Source organism: Corvus cornix, chromosome 1 (genome assembly GCF_000738735.6).
Source record: "Corvus cornix cornix isolate S_Up_H32 chromosome 1, ASM73873v5, whole genome shotgun sequence".
Taxonomy (NCBI): domain Eukaryota; kingdom Metazoa; phylum Chordata; class Aves; order Passeriformes; family Corvidae; genus Corvus; species Corvus cornix.
The window spans coordinates 90,612,408-90,637,983 of record NC_046332.1 but is presented as its reverse complement, the minus strand read 5'-3'; the positions used below and the strand labels follow the sequence as shown (position 1 = coordinate 90,637,983).

The 25,576-nt window shown below is 40.3% G+C and overlaps 1 protein-coding gene across 1 annotated transcript; it reads right to left on the bottom strand.

Annotated features, from left to right (window-relative positions):
- SLC5A7 (solute carrier family 5 member 7) lies at positions 1-25,576 on the bottom strand. Its single transcript, XM_039549332.1, has 9 exons — positions 25,168-25,576; positions 23,982-24,204; positions 16,642-16,755; positions 14,690-14,845; positions 11,970-12,118; positions 7,184-7,327; positions 5,228-5,381; positions 3,865-4,082; positions 1-3,108 (listed from the first exon to the last, which is right to left on the bottom strand). Exons 2-9 carry the CDS (start codon positions 24,157-24,159, stop codon positions 2,485-2,487), a joined length of 1,737 nt encoding a protein of 578 aa, XP_039405266.1. The 5' UTR covers positions 24,160-24,204; positions 25,168-25,576; the 3' UTR covers positions 1-2,484.

Genomic DNA, 25,576 nt, shown 5'->3' with positions numbered 1-25,576 from the left:
TAAATTATTCCAGATCAATCCCCTTCTCTTTCCTTTTTTTCCCACAGCTGGGCATTTTGAAATAAATAATATAGGAATGTTGCTGTATTCAAAGCATGTATGCAGCATCTCATAGTGAAATTCTAGCAATTTCTGGACAAAACTGAGGTAAGAGAAAAGTTTTCAGGAAGGCCTACAGGTGACTGTAAAATGGGATCCTTTAACTTAATTTGGAACAGCAGCATAAGGCATTGGCTATGTAAGGAGGTAAAACTGTGACTTGATATTTTCCCATAGGAAGGGATTTGGGCTAGTGGATTTGGGCTGACAATGGAGAATAATTCAGCAGCGGCTCTGTTCTTCCCCTCTTTCCTCTATACAGTCTATTTCCTCATCTCTCTCCTGTGGTTCATGAGTGAATTAATACTGCTGGGCTCGTGTTTGGGTTGTGATACTCAGCGCCCTGAATTCCATTTGTGGCCTATTCACTCACCTCACAGGAATTTTTCATTTCTTTGCTATGTTGGCTCTTCTGAGCTTTCAGTGCAAATCCTGGTTTTGATTCCCTCCACTCAGAGCACACTCCCTATTGGTAAGCACAGTAGTACTGCAGATCACGATGCATATTCAGAACTGAGTTGCAATGTTATTTTTAAATGCAGAGTATGGAGAAAAAAAAATAAATCAACATCTCTAAAATTAATTTTCTCTACGTATTAAATATATATATGCTGTTAAAACTCCACAAAAGGAGCAAAACATATCTAAGGATTCAGCCTTGTGAAAGCTTATGTCAACAGTGAATGCACAAGTCGATGGCTTCTTCCTTTAGCAGCAAAACCTATTCTTCCATCTGCTATCCTCCAGTATAGCTCCTCGTGCTGTGAGTGCTAAAAAAAGAAATTTTGCCAGTGACCAGCAACAGGAGGATATCTGGATTTCAACTGAACATTTTGCGTCATACGCAGATTTTAAAAAGAATTATTGGAGCATAACTCTTAATTGTAGAGAAATCTAGCTACTAGAGCTCCCGCTGAGAAAGGCACATACCAATGGGGACAGACACAATCATCTTGGCCGTGGGCAAGTGGAAACAACACTGCGTGTTCCTGCTGGCCCGGGCAAAGTCAGAAGAGGCCTCATCTCCCCACTTTGCTGCTTCTGGCCAGCACTGCCATTTGTGAGTGAAGTCTTGTCTGCCCCTGGCCACTGCTGCTGCTCTGCAGCCTCACTGTGGTGGCCAGGAGGACAGGGACCAATGAAGAGTCCAGCACTTAGTGGAAGACACCAGTGTGCCTCTCACTATGTTGGCAGGTTCAGCATTCCTTTCAGTTCCCCTCCAAGCTGCTTTCAGAGGCAAACACTTAGAGATGTGGAAAGCTGTCCAGCAAGCCTGTTTGTTTGAGAAATTTTTGAGGAAATGTTATTTTCTATGGAAAATGTAGATTTTCCAGAGTAATCCCAGCAAGACCAAGCCAAAAGACTTCTTGGTATCTTTAAGAATAGCTTTTTTTATTAAGTGAAAATTGTTCTGCAAGGAAAACCCTCTCATCTCTCTTTTCAAGCCTTCTTGATTCTCTTTACTTTTCAATATTTATTCCATTGGTGAAGTTGCTTGGTGTCAGACTGCTTTGCTTGTGTTCATTTTGATGATAAGTCAAGATAAGGCTTCTTCTCCCAACACTGAAAAGTTCTATTTCGTTTATATGAGTTTTTCTATAAGAGCCATTTTTCACAAGCTGAATTTCAACTCCAGTTATTGCTCTAAGAATTTTGGTGACAGCCACTAACCACAAAACAAGAAAGACAACAGCTATATTAACATATTTTGCTTAAGGTTGTCTTACATCAGGTATAACATAATTTTAAATTGGTGATTGAATTTTAACTTTTTAAAATTAATATATCATGTTTAGCACTCCTATAAGGAATTTATTACTATTTGTGCATTTTGCTGTCTTGTAAGAATAATAAAATACTAGATTGTGTTATTTAAATTTCTTTATGAGGAAAGAAATTACCAGACCAAAACCCCAGGGACGTTATCTATCTGTCTTTGCTCAAGCAACTAGCTCTTTAGTAAAAAATCACTTATAGCTGTGACATTATATTTTCACTTAATGCCAATAAAATGCTGAGTAATAATATTTCAGACTTACTGTATTATAATTTCTCCATAAGATATCCTAGCTAAGAACTGTTGCACATTTTCTGCTACATATATTTTAAATTATAAATTTTTTTAAATTGTACAGTATATAGTTCTGGATGGAAAGAATGGGATTGAGTGTATACTTTAGTAAACACTCTGTGATCTAATCCAACATATTAGATAATAGCAGAAAAGAGTTCCACCCATGAGATGCTCCTGCTCCTAGAAACAACTTAAAGAATGTGCAGCGGCATTTTATTCCCAATTCTTGCTTTTCTTCTGATAAAACACTTCTTGCTATTCTTTGTAGTATATCCTGCTTCTCCTTGTTTTGCCTGTGGCTATGAGATTTTTTAATTATCTTCAGTGTTGGACAGTTCTGGACTCGAATCAACGTAGTTGAAGGCTTCCTTGTTTGTGAAAGTTGAGCTCAAAGTTAGACTGTGTCGTGGATTCACAGGTGCAAGTTCATTTAATACAATATTGTCACTTTTTACAAGAGTTGCTTTGTCCATGTGTTCTCTACTGTATCTGGCAACAACAGCATCAAGGAAGTCCAGCTTTGGTGGCAAAGTCCCACTTTCAAATAAGTATTTGGCTAAGTAGGAGACTATAACGTTAGTAAAGAAGGAGGTGAGCATAGCAAGTGTTTTAAATGGGAATCGCTGGATATACAGATTGTTATCATCTTGATACCAGCCAGGGTAGAAGATCAAGGGCTGAAGGTAGAGGTATGGTTCTCCTCCGGTTATTCTGAGAACAAGGCCAAACAGGTACCCTGCAATGGCACCGTAGGTGTTGGTTCCTTTAATAAATAACACACACAAGAGCTGGGGGAATATGATGATATAAACAAGGTCAGAGCTGAGGTACCAGAGGCCATACACTGATGAAGCCAGCAGTGCCATTGCTGTTGCTGATGCTCCAAACAGAAGAACAGTGATTCTCATGACCCACACAATTTCCCTGTCTGAAGCCTGCAAAAAAAAGGGCAGTGTTAGGTGTTTTTTTCATGTCTGTACATATATGCCTACACTTATATACAGTCAATATAAAATACTGAATTGTAAAAGAAAGCTTTGCATGATTCATTCAATAATAATTACAAGCTAATATCTCTATCTCCATCTCAAGCTCAGAGAAAAAACCCTATGGGTTATGATTGCTATTGCCAAAGTCATTACTCTTTGAACATAGCAAAAAGCTTGATGATGAGTCAAAGAGAAAAAACAGCAGTGTAAGAAATAACTTTTAAATAAAATCACAATATGGCTCAACTAGAAAAAATTGGTCAGCATCAGAATTTCTTCTTCTCTGTTTCCTAAGAAAAATTCCAAATCACTAGACCATTTTGTTGTCAAATGATTTCCTGATAAATGAAAGATTAGAAAAATGTCGCATTTTGCAAAGAATTTAAGTAAAACTTACGGTTGTAGCAACAGTAATTAGCTGTTTGGATAAATTGCAGTGCCATAAGAACTCTTGACAGCTGCCCTCCCCAAGCCAGCTTTTTCACTTCTGTCATCAGTCACAACCATAATTATTTTTATGATTTTCAGTTTTTTCAACACACTGTGTAACTAAATAATTTTTCTAGTTATAGGCAGGAACAGGAACGAGGTGTTTCATTATGAAATTACAGTCTATGTATCATAGATATTACACATCTATGTATCTAGTTAAGGTCTCACCTAAAATTTTCTCTAAAAGTAAAAATGAAAACACTGTCTCACATTTTGCCGAAAGGAAAGCTGGTAAATGTTCCGAGCAAACATAGAACTTGCTGATAAAATTGAAGAGTCAGCTGAGGACATCACGGCAGCAGATACAGCACCGAGGCCAAAGAACGAGATATAGACAGGGCAAAGGTACTGCAGCACGATGGGTAAAATCATATCTGCTTCTTTTTTGCTCTTGGGGTCAGGGACACCATAGTCAGTCTGGTTCCAAGCTGTAATATGGACACCAGTATGATATCAGTAACGTTAGTGGTCAGCACCTCTGGACTTCATGTGTAGCGAGCTATTCATATTACCACATTTTCATGCACATTCAATGACCAGACTGTTACTAGGGCTAGACTGATGGCATTTCAGAGAGGCAGCATCACACTGGTTTCTGTTAGGCAGATTTAATTCTACTCAGCATTTTTCCTTGTCTCTAAAAAAAGCTTTAAATTGCTCATAAATATTGTTTTATTCAATAAAACAAGACTAGGATCCATGTTTCTTTGTGATGTGTTTAACTACTCTCTTTGATTACGAACAGGGCTCAAAGCCATGTAAACATTTCTAACAGTATTTTTAACAGTTTAGCTACACTGTCACTGTGATGGGGATCACTGTCACTATGACCTTGGCAAGGATATATTGGTCAAGGTAAGAAATTTCTGATAAATCAAAGAATCATTTAGGTTGGAAAACGCCTTTAAGATCATTGAGTTGAACTGTTAGCCCAGCATGGCCAAGCCCACTAATAAACCACATCCCCAAGAGCCACACCTACACATCTTTTAAATAGCTCCAAGGATGGTGAATCCATCACTTCCCTGGGCAGCCTGTTCAGTGCTTGACAAACCTTTTGGTGAAGACATTTTTTCCTAATATCCATTCTAAACCTCCTCTGCTGCAACTTGAGGCCATGACCTCTCGTTCTGTTGCTTGTTATGTGGGAAAAGTACCTCGCTACAACCTCCTTTCAAGTAGTTGTAGAGAGCAAAACAGTCTTCCCTGAGGCTCTTTTTCTCCAGGCTAAACAACCCCAACTCCCTCAGCCACTCATAATTATTACTGTTACCACCAAATAAAAGTACCAGAATCTAACTCAAACATTGAATAGAAATATTACATAGGTAGATACTTAGAAGGTACAAAATTATTTAATTTCATCTACTGGGGTAGGAACAATTTCCTTTGAGAGAAATATTCTATAACATTATTTTTCTGTGTGGTCTGTTGAAGGAGTTGTGAGTTGATTAATGATGCCACCTGGCTATCTAAACCATATGTCACCTATATCTAACATAAGATTTATTTTCATACACTTATTGCACTATTCATTTTACATTTATTGCAATACTGATTTTTAATCATTTACCTGTAGATGCTCCAATTGCACCAATCAGTACTGCAGGAATAGCCATCACAATACAGCCAAAAGCAGCCAGGAATGACAGAACTTGAGCATATGTGGCGGAAGATGAGGAAAGAACTCTCTGGAAATATGCTTGCCATGGAATTCCTCCTAATGTCTACAAACATAACAGCATGCTGTGATTGGGGGGTAACTGAATCGTTTTGCTTTCACCATATAGAGAACACGTACAAGGATCACTTGAATGCTGAAAGCCATACTGCTACTTTTTCATTTATTTATTGAATATCAGCCAGCCAGTAATAACTGCAACTTTCATTTCCACAAGCAATGTCAAACCTGTGTAAGTCCACTTAAATCCCATTCTTTTAAACAAGTTAATTTTTTTAATACAGTTAGCAACAAAGCTTTGCACTTTCATAGTCTCTGTAATCCCCAAATCTTTTGACTTGATAAAGCTTTATGAAGAGTACTACTTTCATATTTCATATTTGAAGAATTTGCCTTCAAATACTCTTCCACTAAAATTAGATTAGACTCTGATACAATGTCAAAGCAAGATTTTATCTTCCTTTGTGAATGCATGTAGTCATCCATGGAAGGCGAGACATGCTGTGTACATTGAACTCAGGAATCTGAAAAATTATGCCATGACTGCCTTAAGCAAATACAATACCAATAGAAATGGAAGACAAACCAAAAAAAGAGAAAAGTTTTGTTTTGTTGTGGAAACCCTTCTCTTTTATTTGGATACGTTACTGAAGATCCTGATTAGAATTAAAATTATTTCTGCAAAATATGACACAAAAGAGTATTACCAAAGGTTGAAAACCCAAGCGCTAACAATTCTGTCTTGAGAGCAGGATTTGAAGAGCCTCCACGAAGTAACTAGGTGTTTGTCTCTAAACAGCATGGAAAGAAAACCAAGCAAATTGCATAGCCTAGTTCTATACACTAAATGAGGCAGGAGGCATTTGGACCAAAAAGTGTGTATACAGGTGTTTCATATAGCTTCATGCACACACAGGGACTAAGTTAATGTTTCACAGACAAGCCTGGTTTTGACTTGTTATTTATGACCCTTTTTCTTTGCCGCCTTAATAATAATGTTCCTTTATCAAAGATTTCCAAGCATGTGGAAGTTTCTTGAGCTATAATGAAACAGACAAAATTAAAAGAAAATGTGTCAAAATAGCAGAGCTTTCCTTTGGTCAACAGCAGAGATGAAACCTTCAGGCTTACAGGAGAGAATACAGCCACTTGAGCTAATGTCATACTTTGGATCTCTGAGAGAATGTTGAATAAAGTAACACATTTTAATAGACCAATTACAAGAAAACCCTGAAGATTTTTGGCTGAGAGAATTTTAAAGAAAAGACAGAAAATGTAATCCCAAAGTACAACATGATAATAAAACCAGTGTAGATTTGCATAGGGACACTGAGAATGGAAAATGTTAACACATGTTTCTAGATCCTCTAATAGAAAGTACTTAATAACCACTGATCCCATGTGTAATATATAGGTATTAAATAATGAAAGCCCTTGGTTCATTCTGGCATGTGTGCATGTATGAATTTATCCATCCTGCCATCCATCTCTGCAGAGCTTTTTCTTCACCTATAGCTAAGGCCTATTTAATCATTTGTGTAACGTATTTATTGCCTTCTGCAAGACACGAATTCCTCTGCCAACAATGACATCAGTTAAGCATTAGCTGCACACTTTTATTGAATTTTAACATGTCAGCTCTTTCAGCCTGATGATATCTAAATTGCATTCCTGGCAATGCTGGCTGATATGTCACTGAAGTCATTCAAATGTGCAGAAATATCAAGTAGGAGTCAAGAGGGTAAAAGTTTTCAGTTTGATAGAAACTCTTAACTAGACTCGACTATTTTCAGCTGTCACAGTAACATAGTGTAAGTGCTTAAATGCTTCATACAAATCACCACTTACCAGTAAAAAGAAATTGTCCAACCATGTGTAAATGTCAAGTGAGTTGATAGATCCAAGCCAACGTGCTTGGTACACCGGGCGCACAGCCGTGATCCCAATGTCTGTTACTGCAGGATGGGACATAGCAAAGGGGACACTGATCCACTGTAACCAAAGAGAAACAATGTGCTCAGGTATACAGAAGATATTCTAAATCTGTGAAAAAAACACTCATCTAGTTTTCTTATTCTTACTTGCTGCAGATTGAATACCAAATTATCAAGATGATTTGCAAAAATTCAGATAATGTGCAGGTGGAAACATCTCTGAAATCCACAGAAATTGGGAGTGGATAGCTCACATCTGCCTGGAGAGTATGACCAGAGAATTAATCAATGCAAGCTGCAAAATCAGCAGCAAAGACACATTTATACATCTTTGTTTTATTTTACCTAACCACCTTATACATTGTTTACACTCTTTCCTGGACTACACAGTACAGAAATATCTACATATGAATTTCCATGTAATAGCATCAGGACCTGGCAGTATACAGGTATGAGACATCACATCTGAAGGCTTGGGAATTTGTTTTTAATTCAATACTAAACTAAGTATTGAAAGACTGTGAAAAGACAGGATTGCTGTTGGTACAGCCTCATTTATCTTCCTCCAGAACTCATACTAACCCAGTGTTACAGCACTTTTCTGCCTCACAGGTGTTTTCTAGGTGTCTCTTGACCATTTTCAGTCTGTTTGTTTTTTATCTAAATCAGAAAGTCTTCCCAGTGATGGTTTCTGCCAGAAGGTCCAATTCCTTCTTCAGCTGACTTTATGTACATTTACTTGCAAAGTCATTTCGCAGTCGTGTAAGTCACTGACTTTCTGTGGAGGAGAAACTCAGCAGCTCCAACTGAGGTGAAAACCAGGCTTTGCACTATATGGACTAGATCTTCACAAGCCCAGCATCCTTAGGATCCAGTGATATCCAAAACCACACAGATTCCCACAATCACAACTGATCACAGTTGAGTATATAGGGGCAACAGGAGCAAGGAGGGGAAAAGTCAAACATCTTTCTCTATTTTGTTGCGCAATTATTGCAATAATATATGAAGAATATTTTGTAGCACTGCCTGTTGTTCAGGCAGTTTATCCCGTACCATAGAATTCTGTTCTCATTTAAACTTTGCCAGTTTAAGCAGTTGGGCAGAAAGATTCCCTTCTCACTCTCTGCTTGAGCTTTTCTGTGAAAGAGCATGTATCAGTTTGGCACAGCCTGGTTTTAGGTAGCAGGGGGGCCACAGAGGTGGCTTCTGTGAAGAAGCTTCTGGAAGCTTCTCACCATGTCCGGCAGAGCCAATGGCTGATGGCTCTGAAGATGGACATGCTGCTGGCCAAAACTGGGCCAATGAGAGAGGTTAGTGATGCCTCTGTGATGACATATTAAGAAGAAAATCAAAACAAAGTCACAAGGTTTTGGCTTCTAGTCAGAGAAGAGGAGGAGGTGAGAACATGTGAGGAAAAACAACATGGCGACACCAAGGTCAGTGAAGAAGGAGGGGCAGGAGGTGCTCCAGGCGCCGGAGCCAAGATTCCTCTGCAGGCCGTGGTGCAGACCATGGTGAAGCTGCTGTGCCCCTGCAGCCTGTGGGTCCATGGGGGATGCCCCACAGCCCGTGGGGAAGGAGCTCACACCGGAGCGGGTGGATGCCTGGAGGAGGCTGTGATCCAGTGGAAGACCCAGTGAAGAGAGAGGGCCTCTGCTTCCAGGCTGGAGCAGCCTGTCCTTGGAGGACTGCACCCCGTGGAAAGAGAGCCACGGTGCAGCAGTTTTGGGAGGACTGTGTGCCCATGGAAGGGACTCATGTTGCAGCAGGTGCGGTGTGGCTGCTGCTTGTGAGAGCAGACTCATGTTGGAGAGGTTTGCAGAGAACTGTCTCCCGTGGGAGGGAGCCCACAGCCTCACAGGGGAAGGACTCCTCACCCAGAGCAGTAGAAGAAGATCGTGGTGATGGACTGACCAAACCCCCATGCCCTGTCTCCCTGCGCTGTCGGTGAGAAGGAGGGAGGGGCTGGGGGGGTAAGGTGTTCTAAGGGCTTATTTTACTTTTCATTATCCTCCTCTGATTCTGTTAGCAATAAATTCACTTCACAACTTAAGTTGAGCCTGTTTTGCCCTTGAAGTGTTTCTCCCGGTCCTTATCTCACTCATGAAGCCTTCATTAACCATTTTTGTTTTTCCATCCTCTGCCCAGCTGAGGCAGGGGAGGGTGAGTGAGCAGCTCTCGAGGGTGCTTGGTGCTGGGCCAGTGTCAAACCACAATAAAGCAGCAAAATTTTTCAACTGTCTCCAAGATATTTTGAGAGAAAAATACACATATTGTCAAAATTAATGGATATTAATATTCTCCTTCCTGAGAAATTCAGGGGGAAGAAGGATCTCAGACAGATTTTTTTATTCTTGTTTCTGAATCTCAAATGTCAAACATATCCAAGTGATGAGCTTCTGAACAGATGTAGTTTGGCCATACTCCACTGAGATTTTCAGTAGGGTAAATATCTAAAAGTCCATCTGGAGTCTGCATGCCACAGCACAGGATTAAATAGGTACTGTATTGCAAATTCATTGTGGGCGTTTGTAAACCATTCCAGTTCCTCACAGTAACCTAGCTCTTTGTGGTCTCAAGGGCTAGCTTTTTATTAGTAAATAAAACCAATCAAGACACTTTCTTTGGCCCTGCAGTTTACTGGGATGTCATAGTTTACATCTATATATGTAGACTCCCTCTCCTGACAAAAGTGACAGCCCTGAACTATTCCTGGGAATTATCTGGGAAAATATAGAGTTTAGAATGGGGAATTAATAATACAGATGGGGAGATAGTAAATAGTTAGGACACAGCACAGGCTGAGGGAAAGTCTCACCAGGCAAGATAAATACAAAGAGATGAGAGTTGCAGGCATGGATACAGGAAGGTGAGGAAGGAAGGAGAGACACTACATGAGATTATAAAGAGAAAAACAAGGATGCACATGGAGTGGCGGGGGTAGAAGTTATGGAAAACTAAGGGAAAAGCTGTGGCTGAAAGGAGGAACAGGAGTGATTACAGCATGCCTTTTGTCTTAGGTAAGAACAGGAGAGAAACTAGACATTAGAGGAAGAAGCAGCAAATCTCTGTGACAGTGGGAATAAAAACTGCACCAGGGCCTGGAGGAGAAGCTGGGATAACGGAATGTCTGCCATCTTCTGCTGTGACACCTACTGTGAGAGGGTCCCATCTCATCTAAAACTGCCTCCCTAGAGCATGACCATTTAGATATTGAGTCTTCCAGCCTCACTGATGACACTCTTGAGCTCATGAATATGGTTTCTTCTGCATTACATTATTGCTGTTTATTTCAAATGGGAAATTACATAAAGAGCCCAACCTGGATTAAAACAAAACACTATAAAGCTATAGATCAAATCATTTAGAAGACTTCTATACGACCTTCATTTGCTTTCCACCCCCATCAGGTTCTTGCTGATTTTAATGTTATTCCCATGGGATCAGGCTCTCTAGCAGTTCATGTGTTGATTGCACTGGAAGAGCATTTCTGTACTTTGATTTATCTCCAGTTCTGGGAATTTCTGTAATGCATGCCATCTGTAGAAACTTAATGTTTCACAAATACTAACATTCACATTTGGGAAAGAGACAGTATTTTCCCCACTGTTCAGATGAAGAACAAAGATATGAGGGGAAGAAGGTCTGGAGTAACTTTTCATTTGAGGTAGCCAGTTGGAACTTGGATTTGCTTTTTCAGGCTATTTAGCACCATTTCCATTAAATGATTTGAAGGCCATAGTCCTCACAGTAAGATGCCGCAGAGTAAGGACACACAGAGAGCTGGTTAGTGACCACCTGTGTAAGCACTGGCTGAAGCAATTTCCCTAGAGCTGCACAAGAACTCTGGTGAAAGCAGAGGAAGAATGCCAGGCCCCCAAGGTGCTATTTGGTTCCTTCATCTTGAGCCACTCCATTTGTTTTAGCATATCTCAGTTCTCTGCACGCCTGTGACCGTCTATTACTGCTACTGGCAAACAAAGACAGCAGCTTCTTTGATTGCACCCTTGTGATCTGGACCCTGTCACATGGATGTTTTTCAATTCGGGGCTTAAAGAACAGCAGTAAATAAAAGGCTACCCACTAGCATATCACTGATAGCTGATGAGGGATATTCACACTACCACACTAAAGCAGCCAAAACATCTGGCGAGACTTCCTATATTATGGTCTCCAAGGATGGTGGAAGGAAATGAGGGAAAAACCAAGAAGGTTAACTAAGTTAACAGGAGGTTAACTAAGCTGTGTGAGCAGGTGACAACCACAGAAAAAAAGAAGCAGTAGAGTATCAACTCTGCAGGTCCAGTGCCAGCATTTCTGGACTACTTTACCAACAGCTTCGTACATCTGATGCCTCCTTCCAGTGCCTGAGCCACAGTCCTATAGATGGACAGGGAAGGATCAGCACCAGTCCTATTCTGAATTAGATAGGTACTCAGGAGAAAAATTGCAAGAGTGTTTGGACTGCCAGACTGGCTGGGAAAAAGCCAAAGAGTCAGACCTCTTGGACAGCACTATTTCCAAAGTACGGGCTGTGCACTGATGCAAATACAGACTCTGTTTCAAAGTCAGCACTCTGTGAGTGGAGTCTGACTGGTTGGCAGTGCTGTGTCTGATACATCCCAGGACACACTTGGCCCTTCTGGCTGTTCAGGACAAAATCCTTGACAAAGTAGGGCAAAAAAAGCCAAACTTACCAGTCCCAGGAAGATGCAGAAAAGCTGAACTACATCGGTATAGGCCACAGAATAAAGTCCACCCACAAGCGTGTACATTGTAGCAATCAGGGCAGAAATAATGACTGAAATATTGACATTAATGTCAATGATCACACTTATAGTTGCACCTAAGGGGAAAACCAAAGCACTGCATGTTAGTGTGTATGTCACAGCATGTCTGATGAGAAGGCCCACCTTTGTTAAGCTGCATATATAGGTCCTGGTCTGACACTTAGTAACAGCACCAATAATTCCCCCACTCTATATTCTGCACACCCTTTCTGCACCTTTGAAGGGAATGGGAAAAGGGAAGCTCCTGTTGGTCTAAGTTTAGCATCTGTCATTTTGCAGGTTCTTAGGAAATGGAGGACAGAAGGGTCCCAACAACCCTTCCTTACATTGCTCAAGGTCTGTAAGGACTACTCTCTCTCGTTCTGCCTGCGAAAAGCAGCTATGCACATCCCTGATTACCACAGTCTTCAGAGAATGTTCTTGCAATGCTACCAGCCAGCTGCCACAGCACTTGCAGGATGCATCCCCTGAGGTCCCATGAGACGGTGTCTGTCCAGTGTATTTTAAAGTTTCCTCACTTGATTCTCTTCCAGCAAGCCTTCCCTGCACTGGACTTTCCCAGGCTTCTCAGGGTCCTGGAATTCCTAAAAACTGGTCTTACCAGTAGAGAACTAAGCAGAAAGGGCACTGATTACCTCAGTCTTTTCCACATCCTTTGCCACCCATCCCATTCAACAGCAGTCCGCATTTTCCCTTTTGTTAGGATGGGCTGTTCTTGAGCATGGAGGAAGTGACCCTGGAATATCAACCAGTTCTTCTGGACTCCAGGACAGTCTCCCATGGGATTCTTCCAAGCAGAATGCTGGAGAGGCCAATCTCTACTCTTCTGAAGTCTATAGTTGCAGTTGTGATATTTGCCTTGTTCCCTCCATCTCATGAACATTGCAGCCAAATCTGGCTTTGACCTTCACACCCCTGACTTGTTCTTCCTCGGTCTAAGTAACAGGTTCAACAGAGCACCTCCCTACATCAGCTCCCTGATCATTTGTGTCAGGAAGTTGTCAGTGCACTCAAGAAACCTCCTGAATGGCTTGTGTCCTCCTGCACTGCCCTTCCAGCAGCTATCAGGATGGTTATATTTCCCTTAGAAGTATTAGCTATTTCAAATGATTGCAATGTTTTAAGACCTTGTTTAAAAAATTCTTCTCCTTCTAATTAGGATGATTTAAATTAAACATCTTGCAACAACTTTTAGTGCTTGGAGTTATTGTAGACGGATATTCTGGAGCACATATTTGGAAGAGTTTTGGCCATAGAAGACAGCATGGTGTGTGATATGTAAGAGCCTCTGGGAGCTGACAGGTGTGGTTTTTCCTGCGCAATGAGCCTTCAAAGTTCACGTGCTTAAGGATTACAAGCTCAGATCTCTTTCATAGCTGTAGGACCTGTGTTTCCCATCTACAACCCTGCCAAGCAAGGAGTCATGATGAAGAGCAAGTAGTGAACAGTACTGGATTAAACATTCATCAGTGAAGACAGGTGTGAAAAAAGAAACTAGATTATTCACAGAATAGTTAAAATCTACAATGACCTTTATAATCATTGAGAATCTTTAACTGTCAGCTGTTACATAAATCTAGAAAGGTATTCACACCACTTGTGTTGAAATAAAAAAGAATGGCTTGTCCTTAATCAAAAATATTCCAAATACTCTGAGTGTTCTTCAAGTTATTCAACTCCTATCACCTCAGCATGCAGTTTTTTCTTAGTGTTTTAAGGATTTTGTGATGAAATTGTGGTAAACAAGCTCCCCATTGCTTTACAGTTCATCAGAGCGCAGTTGGAGAGTTCCTTCAAAGTTTATTTTTTGTTTAAAATAGCTTATGCTAGAAGGCATTACCACATGCATGTGCATTATTAGTATGATTAGTTGGTAAAAGTCAATTACTGGTGCTTCAACTCAAGGGCTTTCTCTGTTCTTAAAGGGGTTTCTAAATTCAGGCATGAAATATAATTAAAAACCCTGGAAGCTGATTTTTTTTTCAGGACTGGATGAGTAGTTGGGTGATTTTCTACTGAGTCATAGTTTCACCAATTCTCTGAATCCTTTCTTGAATCCTAAGTATTTTCTTCATTTTGTCAAGAAGAAAGCCATTTAGAATTGAAGAATTCTTCAATTTATTGATCAGCATCTGGTTTACTCCTATTATTTGTGTTATGGAATGTTCTGTATATGAAGATCTCCTCTATGCAAAGGATTATTTTGTTTAGATGCCTTGACAATGCTGTTGCATATCATTAAGGGAAAATTTGACTGGCTTCTCTCATCCCAGAGATGTAAAAGAAAAGCTGGGTCAGATCTGACAAAAAAGGGGTACTTGCAATCACTCATGTCACCCTCACTATTAACAGAATTTTGTTCCTAAATCCTTTCATGCTCTTTGAAGAGGGACAACTTAAAGGTACATGAAAGTGAATAGATACTTTGCATGTCTTTCCCTTACCAAAATAATAAAGGGGTACCATTACGAGATTGAATTGCTAGTTGACATGGGTCTTAGAAATGTCACCATCTGAATAATTTGGCTTAAATAGTTACCATTTTGTGCCAGAATTTTAATGCATTCCCAATATTCTGAATAATTTCTACCTGTAATGAATGAATATTTATACTGCTTATTCCTTACCTAAGGCAGAGAAGATGGCAGCAGCCCAAAACATTTCTCCCATTAAAGCTGGAATAAACAGTAGTCCTCCCATCCTTTTTCCATAAAGCTGCTGAAAAGGGTCCAGCATTGTCACATAGCCTTTGGATCGCATGGGTTTTGCAAAAAAAAGGCCACCTACAAAGAAAAAGCAACGTAAGACACCAGCTGCAGCTTAGAAATGCATTGCCATTAAGGGATAAAACATTCATTGTCACTTAAGGGTACAAAAAAGTCACCAATACTGTTTGTTTGTTTGTTTGTTAAAAAGCACAGTTAAAATATTCTCTGGAATCTCTTATCTCTGTCTACAGAATTACTTAAACACACACTCCATTAGTATCTCTGGTCTGATAATAAAATAAAAGGCTTTTTTCTTTTTTCTGGCTCAGTTTATGTAATCTTCCATTATGGATTCTGTCAGAGTTTTGTCTAATTTTGGATTAGCCTAAGGGAATAGCTTTTCTACCTAATCCTGTTGATTCTTAGACCAGAATCCAGCATGAATTTTCACATAGTCCTTCTCTAAAAATAAAACTGTCTGAGATTCCTGAATCAGAAATAGAATTTCACCTGTGGTTTAGTGCACACACAGCAAATCTGATTCTTTCAGGACAATTCAGATTTATTATGTATGTTTCAAACAACTTTACTACACCTGCAGGGTAGGTCAGAGGTCTTCTGAGCTCTGCAGGTGTCAGATTCCATGAAATTTGTCATACATTACTTCACTTATGGATGTTCAGGAATTTTGGTATATCACAATTCTGCTCTGCCTGGCTGGTATATGGGCTGGATATGCACCCAAATGTGCAAAGACCTCTCCTCCTCTAATTCTTTCTGTCTCTGGAAAAAAGGACCTATCTCAGGAAAGCTGAAAGAGCCCTTGTATGGAAACCTGTGTAGTTGAGATCTGCAGGTGACTATAAGCAAGTAGACCTCTATCACAGTAAAACTGCTGTATAAGGTATAATAATGAACTGGAAACCCTGTCAGTTCCCAATAAGATATACTGTATGGTATTTGGCAACCCTTAACTAGGTTCTTCATGACAAGATATGTCATTTATTCACTGTATTGTGCAGAAGATTTTCTGAATTTCTATGTATTGCCTTTTATAACTCATATTTCTTCATTTCATCAAGTTCCCTGAACAGCAGGTACTGGCTTACACACTGTCATCACAGTTTATAGTGTTTATGGGAATGTTGTATTTAGGCAGGTAGATGCAGAAATTCTCCAGCATTTTTTTCTTTTTGCTATTTTTGATTTGGTAATGGATCCTTTTCTTATTCTACTTGTCATGCCATCATTGCAAAAGACAATTAAAGAAGAACAAAAAACCATAATCTATTAGGATGTTCAAACACCTGTCAAAGGAAATAGGAGGTATTCTAACCTCTAAAACTAAATTGCTTGAAAAATTAGGAAAAAAAGTCGTATAGAGAACAAACAGGGGGATTACATCAATCTTAAATACTTCCAGTCTGAAGCAACAATATTTCTCCCAACCTTGTATTTGTAATTTTGGTTATTTGTTTTTTTAAAGAAGGATAAAAAATTCCTCCCCTCAAACCTTCATGTATGGATCATACCTACAGAAATACTTTCCTGTCTGTGCTCTGCAGCTAGATATATGGTCACATATATGGACTTCCTTTCTCTGCAGTGGCCCCCCTGCCCCCACCCCCCTGCCCCGAACAATATGGTTGTAATAATCAAATAGGTCTTGACAAGGAGTTTAGCAGACTTGAGATATCAAACTATTTATAGAGATTTTCTGGTGGTTTTTTTCAATAGCCAAACCTACCAGCAGAAGGGATCCAGTTCATATCAGCATCCTTTTATCAGACTCTAGTTGTTTCATTTCAAGTAATGGACCTGACTTCAGAACCCTTTAAAATGAGGGACTACTAGTTTTAATCTTTGCTTACCTAAAATCAGGCTAAGGGAATATCCAATAGGTGCCTGAGCCCAAGCTAGACCATAGCCTGGGACATACACAGCTTCTGCTGTCCCATTGATGTAGCCTCCTCCAACCCATGTGGCTGAAAAGGAAGAGATGGAAAAGTCTTTAATGTCCACAAAGAAAGAAAAGCTCATACACTGTATAATAAAATTGTCATTATGTATGATACTGTTATTTTTTATTATATGAACAATTCAAGTGCCAGGCATGGCATCCTTCTATTAAAGGCAGTCCTAATTTGAATTTACAGCCTAAGCATATGAAAAAAGAAGTCAAATGGATGGAGGCCATCATCAAAGTGTCTAAGTCTCTGTAAGCCAGTGAAGATGTGAGGGCTGAGTCCCCCACTACTTATTTACCATTATTTTGTTTGTGTTAGTACAAACGAAGGAGAATAAGGAGTATAAGGGGGGATCTGAAGAACACTTAAATTAGGCAGAAGTTTAATGAACACTTCATTTACTAGAGCCTTCATGAAAAAAAAGCCTATAAACCTTGTTCCATTTTAAATTGTTGCTATATAAGGCATATTAATAAACTCTGAGTTCTCAGAATACTTCTATGTAGGGTTGTGGTGCTTTTTTTGTTGCTATAAAAGTTCTAAACTTTGATTCATTTATTTTATGCTTCCTTGAGCCGTATTCCATAAGGGATATGTGCTATCTCCAATATTTCTGATTTTCTCTCTCTAAAAAGCAGTATTTTTAATATACCAACCTCTGACACTTAATGAGTTGATTCTCTGCCTTTAAGGGAAGTTTCTACATTTGAGAATTTGGGATCAACTGTACATATGAGAGAAAAACTCTAACACAGAAATGTATGGCGATTAGATCTGCAAAAATACTTCATAACAAATCAAGTAATAAAATTTATCTCTTCCTGTTTGCAGATCCTGTGCAAAAACGTTTTTGATTATCTCTAATGTATAATGAGCAAGTTTTATAAATCTAGGTTTGCATTTTGAGCAAGGGCAGAAAGACCATTACAAGTCCTAGATTTTTGTAATCATGTTTTGGTTTGTGTCAGAAGCATTATTTTCTCATATAAGAGTAGTTAGGGTTTCTGTGTAGAAAGTCTCAATACTTCAAAATGTATTTTCCTTAAACATTCTTCAGAATTTTCCCATCATCCACCATGGTACAAGCAAACTTGATTTTGTGTTTAAGACAAACAATTGAGAGAAAAACAAATTAAGAAAATTTGATAAAATTCCTTAAGAAATTTCATTAAGAGCTAAATAACCACTCTTGTCTGCTTGACTGTGATATCTCTCAAGTACTACTAGAGGGTATTTTGCTGAATTTCACCATGGCTTTAGAATCAAAGATCTCCAGCAACCAAAAAATTACAATTGTCCCCCTTTCAGTAATTTGAAGCACAGAAATGGACCATTCTGTTGTTGGAAATGGTATAATGGACTTTTATGAGGGATGTGCATGCAGAGAAAGACTGCAAAAAAAGAAGTGACCCAAGGAGACCTGTTACGAGTAGACTTTTGGTTATCAAGACCTGTTGTGTACTATAGAGATTAGAGGTGAGTGATGCCCATATGGGACCACATGGGGAAGATGGGTTAAGGCTGATTCTTAACGAGAAGAACACGAATACATCATCTACATAAAAAATTGTCAAACATTTGGGATTTTGTGATTCCTGACAGTGCGAATTAAGATAGAGGGGAGTATGATACTTTGTTTGCCAGAGTTCTAGAATTGTAGAATTGTTTGGGTTGAAAGGGACCTTAAAATTCTTCTATTTCTAACCCCTCTGTGATGGGCAGGGATGCTACTCACTAGACAAGGTTGCTCAAAGCCCTGTCAAACCTGTCCTTAAACACTTCCAGGGATGGGCCATCCACACCTTCTCTGGGCAACCTGTTCCAGTGTGTCACCACCCTCACGGTAAAGAATTTCTTCCCAATATATAATCTAAATCTACCCTTCTTCAGTTCCCTACCTCTACATCTCATCCTATCACTACATGCCCTGATCCCCATCTTTTCTATAAGCCCCCTTTAGGTACTGTAAGGCTGCTATCAGGTCTGCACAGATCTTTCTCCTCTCCAGGCTAAACAACCCCAACTCTCTCAGCCTGTCCCAGGGATCAATGTTGGGCCAAGTCCTGTTTAGTATCTTTACAGATGATCTGGATGAGGAGAGTTAGTCTACCATTAGCAAATTTGCAGATACCACAAAGTTGGGTCAGAGTGTTGATCTGCAGGAATGTAAGATATGGACAGGCTGGAGAGATGGGCTGAGGCCAGTTGTATGAGGTTCAAGAAGACCAAGTGCCAAGTCTTAGACTTTGGTCACAACAACCCCAGGCAGTGCTACAGGCTGGGGACAGAGTAGCTGGAAGGGAGTCCAGCACAAAAGGACCTGGGGGTGCTGGTCAACAGCAGCTGAACACGAGCCAGCAGTGCTCAGGAGGCCAAGAAGGCCAATGGCAACCTGGCCTGTATCAAGAATAGTGCAGCCAGCAGACCAGGAAAGACATCATGCTGCAGTACTTGGCATCTCTAGTACTGTGTCCAGTTCTGGGCCCCTCACTTTAAAAAGGACATCAAGGTGCACAAGTGTGTCCAGCAAAGGGCAACAAGGCTTGTGAAAGGTCTAGAAAACATATCTTATTAGGAACAACTGAGGCAGCTGGGTTTGCTTAGTCTGGAGAAGAGTAGGACCTCATTGCTCTCTACAACTACCTTATAGGAGGATGTAGTGATGTGGGGCCAGTCTCTTCTACCATGCCTGCAGTGAAAGGACAAGAGGAAATGGCCTTAAGCTGAGACAGGTGAGATTCAGGTTAGATGTTAGAAAGGAATTTTTGACTGTTAGGTTGGTCAGGCCTTGGAGTAGGTTGCCCAGGGAGGTGGTGGAGTCACCATCCCTGGAGATGTTCCAGAGGCATCTGGATCTGGCACTGAATGATGTGGTTTAGGGGTTACAGTGGTAGTGCTGGGTTGACAGTCGGACTCGATGATTTTAAAGGTCTCTTCCAATCCTGATGATTCTATAATTCTGTGATTCGAAGTTTTTCTCAACAGGGCTGCTCTTAATCTGCTCCTCACCCACCCTGTATCCATCTTTGGGTTTGCCCTGATGCAGGTGGAGTATCTTAACACTTGGCCTCTTACACTTGGCCAGGTACCTCTGTATGGGATCCCTTCCCTCTCGATTATCAACCACAGCACTCATCTTGGTGTCATCTGCAACCTTGCTGAGAGTGCCCTCAATCCTACTGTCCTGACAAAGCCGTTGAATAATATTGGTCCCAGCACGGACCCCTGAGCAACACCACTCAGCCTTCAACAGACCACTACTGAACCTTAAGTCCATGGCTACCTGGGATGTGTGTTGCCTGTTGTGTGTCAAGCAGCACAGTCTTATGGAATAAGCACTTGTATACAATATCAAAACTAAATATTTAGAAAAGGAAGTATATTTGTCTCTTTCCCCAGAAAATTCATAAGCATGAATTCTACATGAATGATACTTGGTTACAGGTGGGAATAATATCCCATTGTCAAGGACAGATATCCAACATTGCTGCAGCTGTAGTGAAGGGGGCTTCCAGTTCCAGCATTGATTTGCCAAGGGTTGCTACAGAGGTGTCAGGTGTTCTCCAAGGAGCACTTGGATGCCATGACTAGCTCCCTTGTTTTCTTCTGGAGGAGATCAAGTCAGTTCCCTTCTGTGCGATGTTGTAGGGGTCATTAGTCTCCTCTGTCTGCAGGGCAGACAGATATTGCTGTGTAAGGTGGCATGAAGGATTTAGCCCTTATTTTTAATTTTATTTCTTGATTTCTGGATTGGGGTTTGAAAAATTGCTGCTGATCAATTTTTCTGTGCACATGACTGTTCTGGAACATCTGTCAAGGACCACAGAGCTCTAGGAAGGTGCTATATGTCTTCTTCTGAGGGGGTGAATGGCTAGTCAGCACGTACACTGACATAGGTAAATACAGTAGAAATGAAATAAAGGGATAAGATAGAATGAGATTTCAACCTTAGATATTAATTTTCTGATCCTCATTTGCTAAGCCACAATTTAAAGTTAGTTTAATACCTTTATTTTTGGTGAAATTATTCTTTTTTTTTTTTACCTAAATCAGCCAAAAGGAATACAATATTTAATAATCTATGGAAGCATTCATGTGGTAATCTGTTTTAATCTTCCCTTTGCCTGCTGTCTGAAGAACAACAAAAATGCAGCAAATACCAAAATCCATTTAAAACATGCACCCTAAAAAATGATCAGACAAATACTGAGGGTAAGGAGTGCAATTTTTCTTCTAGTTCCTGTGAGACACACAGAAGTTGATCTCTGAGTTCTTGATATATATTGATATATATTAGAAAAGCAAATTTTTTGGCACTTCTTTGGAACAATTCCTTGTCTGACCACTCAAATTATTTAATAAACTTATCAAGTTCTGTAAAATGAAAATTCTGATCCAAGGATTAGAATAAAATAGAATAGTGTAATGTTTCTTTTTCATGTGGAAGGATACATAGCTCTATCCAACTAAAATGCAAAAATTACATCAATAGATTATTACCTTTCGGGTCATGCTTGTGAGCATTTAGTTATGTAATCGCAACTATTTCCTTTGAGGTTTAAACTCAATCACCAAAATCCAATTAGATTCAAGTTTGTTGCAGATACCACTTCTTAAAAAATTCATTCACCAAAATAAGGAAGCCTAGTATTTAATGCAACATTTTATCTATAATTATGTAAAAATGATACACAGATTAAATATGTGTCTACTGTGGTACAATATTAGTTCATTTTAATATGACATGCTCCACAATTCAACCTTTTCACTCTTTCTATTTTTTGTACTTGCAGACACACTCAACCTTCAACAGGCTTTGTGTTCAGCATTTCAGTAGCTGGTTGATACAGCTTTTTCTTCTTCAGGACCATAGCATATATCCAAAAATATCCACAGCTGTTATTTGTAGGTAGTACTTTAAGATTATTCAATCTTGTTTAGAAAATCAACTATCATTACTCAGGAATCTTGACTTTGATGCTTATGTTCTGAATTTTATTTTAAGTTTATAGGCTAAGTGCTGTCATCCTCTCTACTAAGTAGCCCTAGAAACTTCTATGACTTTCATAGCCAATACCTGTGGAACATTGTAGTGCTTGTCTCAGGCAAAAAAGATAGAATAAGGCCTTATCTCATAACCCAAAGTGCTTCATGTACATACAAACAATTTCCTTTCTGGATAACTTTAAAAAAATTCTTGCTTTCCTTTTGCTGGGTATGCTTTGCTTATAATTTACACTTAGACAATTAAACCTGAAAAATATAAAGACAGTGTTGGAATAATCATGTATTGTGCATAGTCATGGTTGTGAGGTGCAAAATCAGCATCAATCATTTTTTAAAAAGCAAGTATGCCCTTGAATAATGTGTCCATTTTGTAAAAATTACAAACCTGTAAAAATTATTGCAGATTTTCATCAGCTTACTTTCATAATTGTTTTATTACGACTTTTGAAATCGAGTGTCCCAAACACCCTCACGGAGACAAAACTCAGACTAACCCCTGGTTGAGCAGATTTGTGCCCACATCTGGCTTTATGTGACAGGCGTGGTTTGCTGTGGCTCAAAGTGTAGGTTAGTTGCCATATCAAGCTTTAATTGCCCTATTTAAAGAAGGCATAGGGGAAAAGAGTGTCAGGACTGACAGTATAAAATCCATGATAGTTTTGGCTACTCAAAGGCTTTGGGATCAGTCTGATATTCTACTGCAAGGATGAGATACTGCACCATCTCTAGAGCTTGCACGATACAGGATGAACATGTGTGGGTCTGAATTGTGGTGGCTATAGAAATTGCCTGAGATATAGGAAATCCCAGTTCAGGTCTCATCTGTGCTTCAGCTGTTACACAAAATATTCCTGCAAAATAGGATTAAGGAAACCAGAATTTGTGTCTTCTATATGCAAAGCTGTAAGTCGTAGCCACTTCTGTGGGAAAAGCCTTTTTTATCTCAACTCCCCCAATTTAATTTTTAGTGTTTTGTGGCAACCAAACACTATTCTGGTTTCAGTGCTCTTGAAAACATTTCTGCAAAATATTCTGGTTTCAGTGGTCTTGAAAACATTTCATTCAGCAGAAAGCAGTCTAACCAGCTCTTGCTGTGAGCAGAATCTCATCATATCTTATGCATCAGTAGCTGATAGATGCGTGATACAGTAAATTACAGCATAGTGCAAAAAGTAGAACATCAAACTGTATTCAAACTTTATTGTCTTTTACATTCTTTACTCAATATCTAAATATTCAGTCTTTGAATGAGCAAAATGCCCCTGCAAAAGAATGTGAATTTATCTCAAATAAAGAATGCAGAATTTTGGCCCAAGTTTTACCTGGCTCTTCCTTATTAGATAATTCTGAAAGCAGAACAGGACAAAACAGCAAAACATAAATATAGTCAGATAAATTCAACCTGACAATTGAAAGGGGTTTGCCCGAATAGGATTTAGATTAAATAAAGAAAAAAAAAAGCATGCCTAAAAATTAAATTGCCTTAATAATAATGGATTCACTCTTCCTATAATGCATTTTTGTTCCAATACCATAATACAAGCTTTGAGATTTTGGAATGTATTGTGAATATTTTATTTACCCAGGTAAGACAGATGGTTTGACTGACTCTGGGAGTCAATGTTTACAAAATCAGTGAAGAACTCTTCCTTCACCCAGGGTTTTCTTACTGATACTACTATTGAGAGTAATGCACTATTTTGTCAAACTGCTGAAAAAGAAGCTAAAAGAATCCACAGAATAAGTTTGCTGAAATCTGTACAATTACAAGTTTGGAGTTATGCCAGTTTTCTTTTCGAAAGTTAATTTATGCTGCACACCCTCCCCTCCCCTCCCCTCCCCTCCCCACCAATCTCTTTCTCTATAAACTTTGTTTTACTCAGATTAAACAAACCCAAAACTAATGCACAAATTTGGATGGTTTTAAAAACAGTAAGTTATTTTAAAACTTTCTTATTCATCTACATTAATTCCATACTTTTGTTCCAAACATATCTGATCTACAGATGAATAGGGAAGCAATGAACACTAATGAAAATATATTCTTCCTGTAAGATTTACAAATATTTGTTGTTTTTATACAGATGCTACCTCTGGCTGTTCACTAAACAATTGGATAAAAAGTATATGTATTTTCCCCATTTCGCATTATTCAACGCACAGATTGCAATTCATTCAGATGGAAAACTGACAAGTCATACGCTGGCTAGGAAACAAAAAGGTGGTTTTTTACATACCTGTCATTGTAAATCCACCAACTAGCAAACCAATGTCTCTTCCACCGACTATAATAGCTTCACTGCGATCTCCTTCACTGCCGGTGTTCTTGGTTTTCCAAGCAGCCCATATCCCTACTGCCAGGATTGCCAGGTAGAAGACAACTATGGCCACCAGTCCCTCCACATGGAAAGCCATGTTGAAGTCCCAACTGCTTCTTTTATCGCTATTTCATTAAGACCTCTGGAGAGAATGCAATAATACGTCTGCTTTTAACAAACCTGCTTTTTAGCACCAGTGTACAAAAACCCTCAGATGGTTTTTGGAGAGACTATTCTGGTGAATTTATGAAACGAGAATTTCAGATGTAATTGAGATTAATGTTACATGCCAATTAAAACACCTGTGGAGCAACAACCAATGGTTATAGCCTCTGAATGTGAAGGGGAATGAATGACATGGCTGCAAGCTACACTACTCTTAGAGGTCAGTTACTGAGCACTGAATTACTCTGGTGTCACCAAGTCCTCAGTGTACGGGAACTTTTCAGTCACGGACTAGTTTGGTACAAGGGATAGACGATCTTGGCCATGTAGACTATTACAAAAGTCTCTATTTAGTCTGAAGACAAAACTGCTTTAAGTTATAACAGAAACATGGATAAGTAGTAGCTACAACAGCAAAACACATCTTTTAAGTGTTTGTATTGGAATGCTGAGTCTTTTCCCCCTTGTAACATCTCCCGTATTTTAAAATCTGCGCTTTCTTTGTTGCAACATTTAATTGTCCAGCATGAAAAGCATCAATCTATTCTCTCTCACACAATTTGAAAAGCAAACGGAAAGCTTAAAAGCTGTCGGAAGACAGAAATGTTGAAGTATACGAAGCACAGCGGCGGAAAACTCCCGAGCGACGCAGGCAGCGGCTGCCCCGTACCCAGCCTCTCCCGGAGCCCCCTCTCCGTCCTGGCGCCGCCGCTCCGCGTTCGCTCTCGCACAGTCGCGCCGCAAGACCCGTCCGCGCTCCCGACGGCTCCGCGGCTCCGCTGGCGGGGCCAGCCGGCCGAGCCAGCGCTACCTCCCGGGGGCTCCGCGCTCCACGGGGGCGCCTTGCGCGGCCGCGCCCCCGCCCCGCGCCCGCGGCAGCACCGCCCGCCCGCCGCCCCGCGCCGTCGGGCAGGAGACGAGCCCGCCGCCCGCCGCCCACCTGCGCTCCGCCGCCGCGCTGCCCCGCAGCCGCGGGGCACGGCCGCCCATCCCGCGGGGCGGTGTCGGGGCCGAGCCGCCGGGGGTTTTGTCCCCGCCCGGGGCTTTCCCGCTGGCGGGGGGAGGGAAGGAGCAAAGGCTGGATCGTCTCTTGCCCCCGGTGCCGACGGTGCGCCGAGTGCTGAGGCTGCGACGGGGGTCTCGTGGATTAAAAAGAGGAAAATCCCTTTATAAAGGAGGAGGGTTCAGTGGGGTGAGAGGACCGCGTCCGTCAGAGCTGGGGGGAGGAAGGGGGAAAGACGTCAGAGTGATAGGGGACGTTGGGGGGAAGTAAGGATGACTCAAGGGAGACTGATTGTCGTGTCATGGCAGGGAAGCAGGGTTAGGAAGAGAGGTGAGAAGACAAAAGG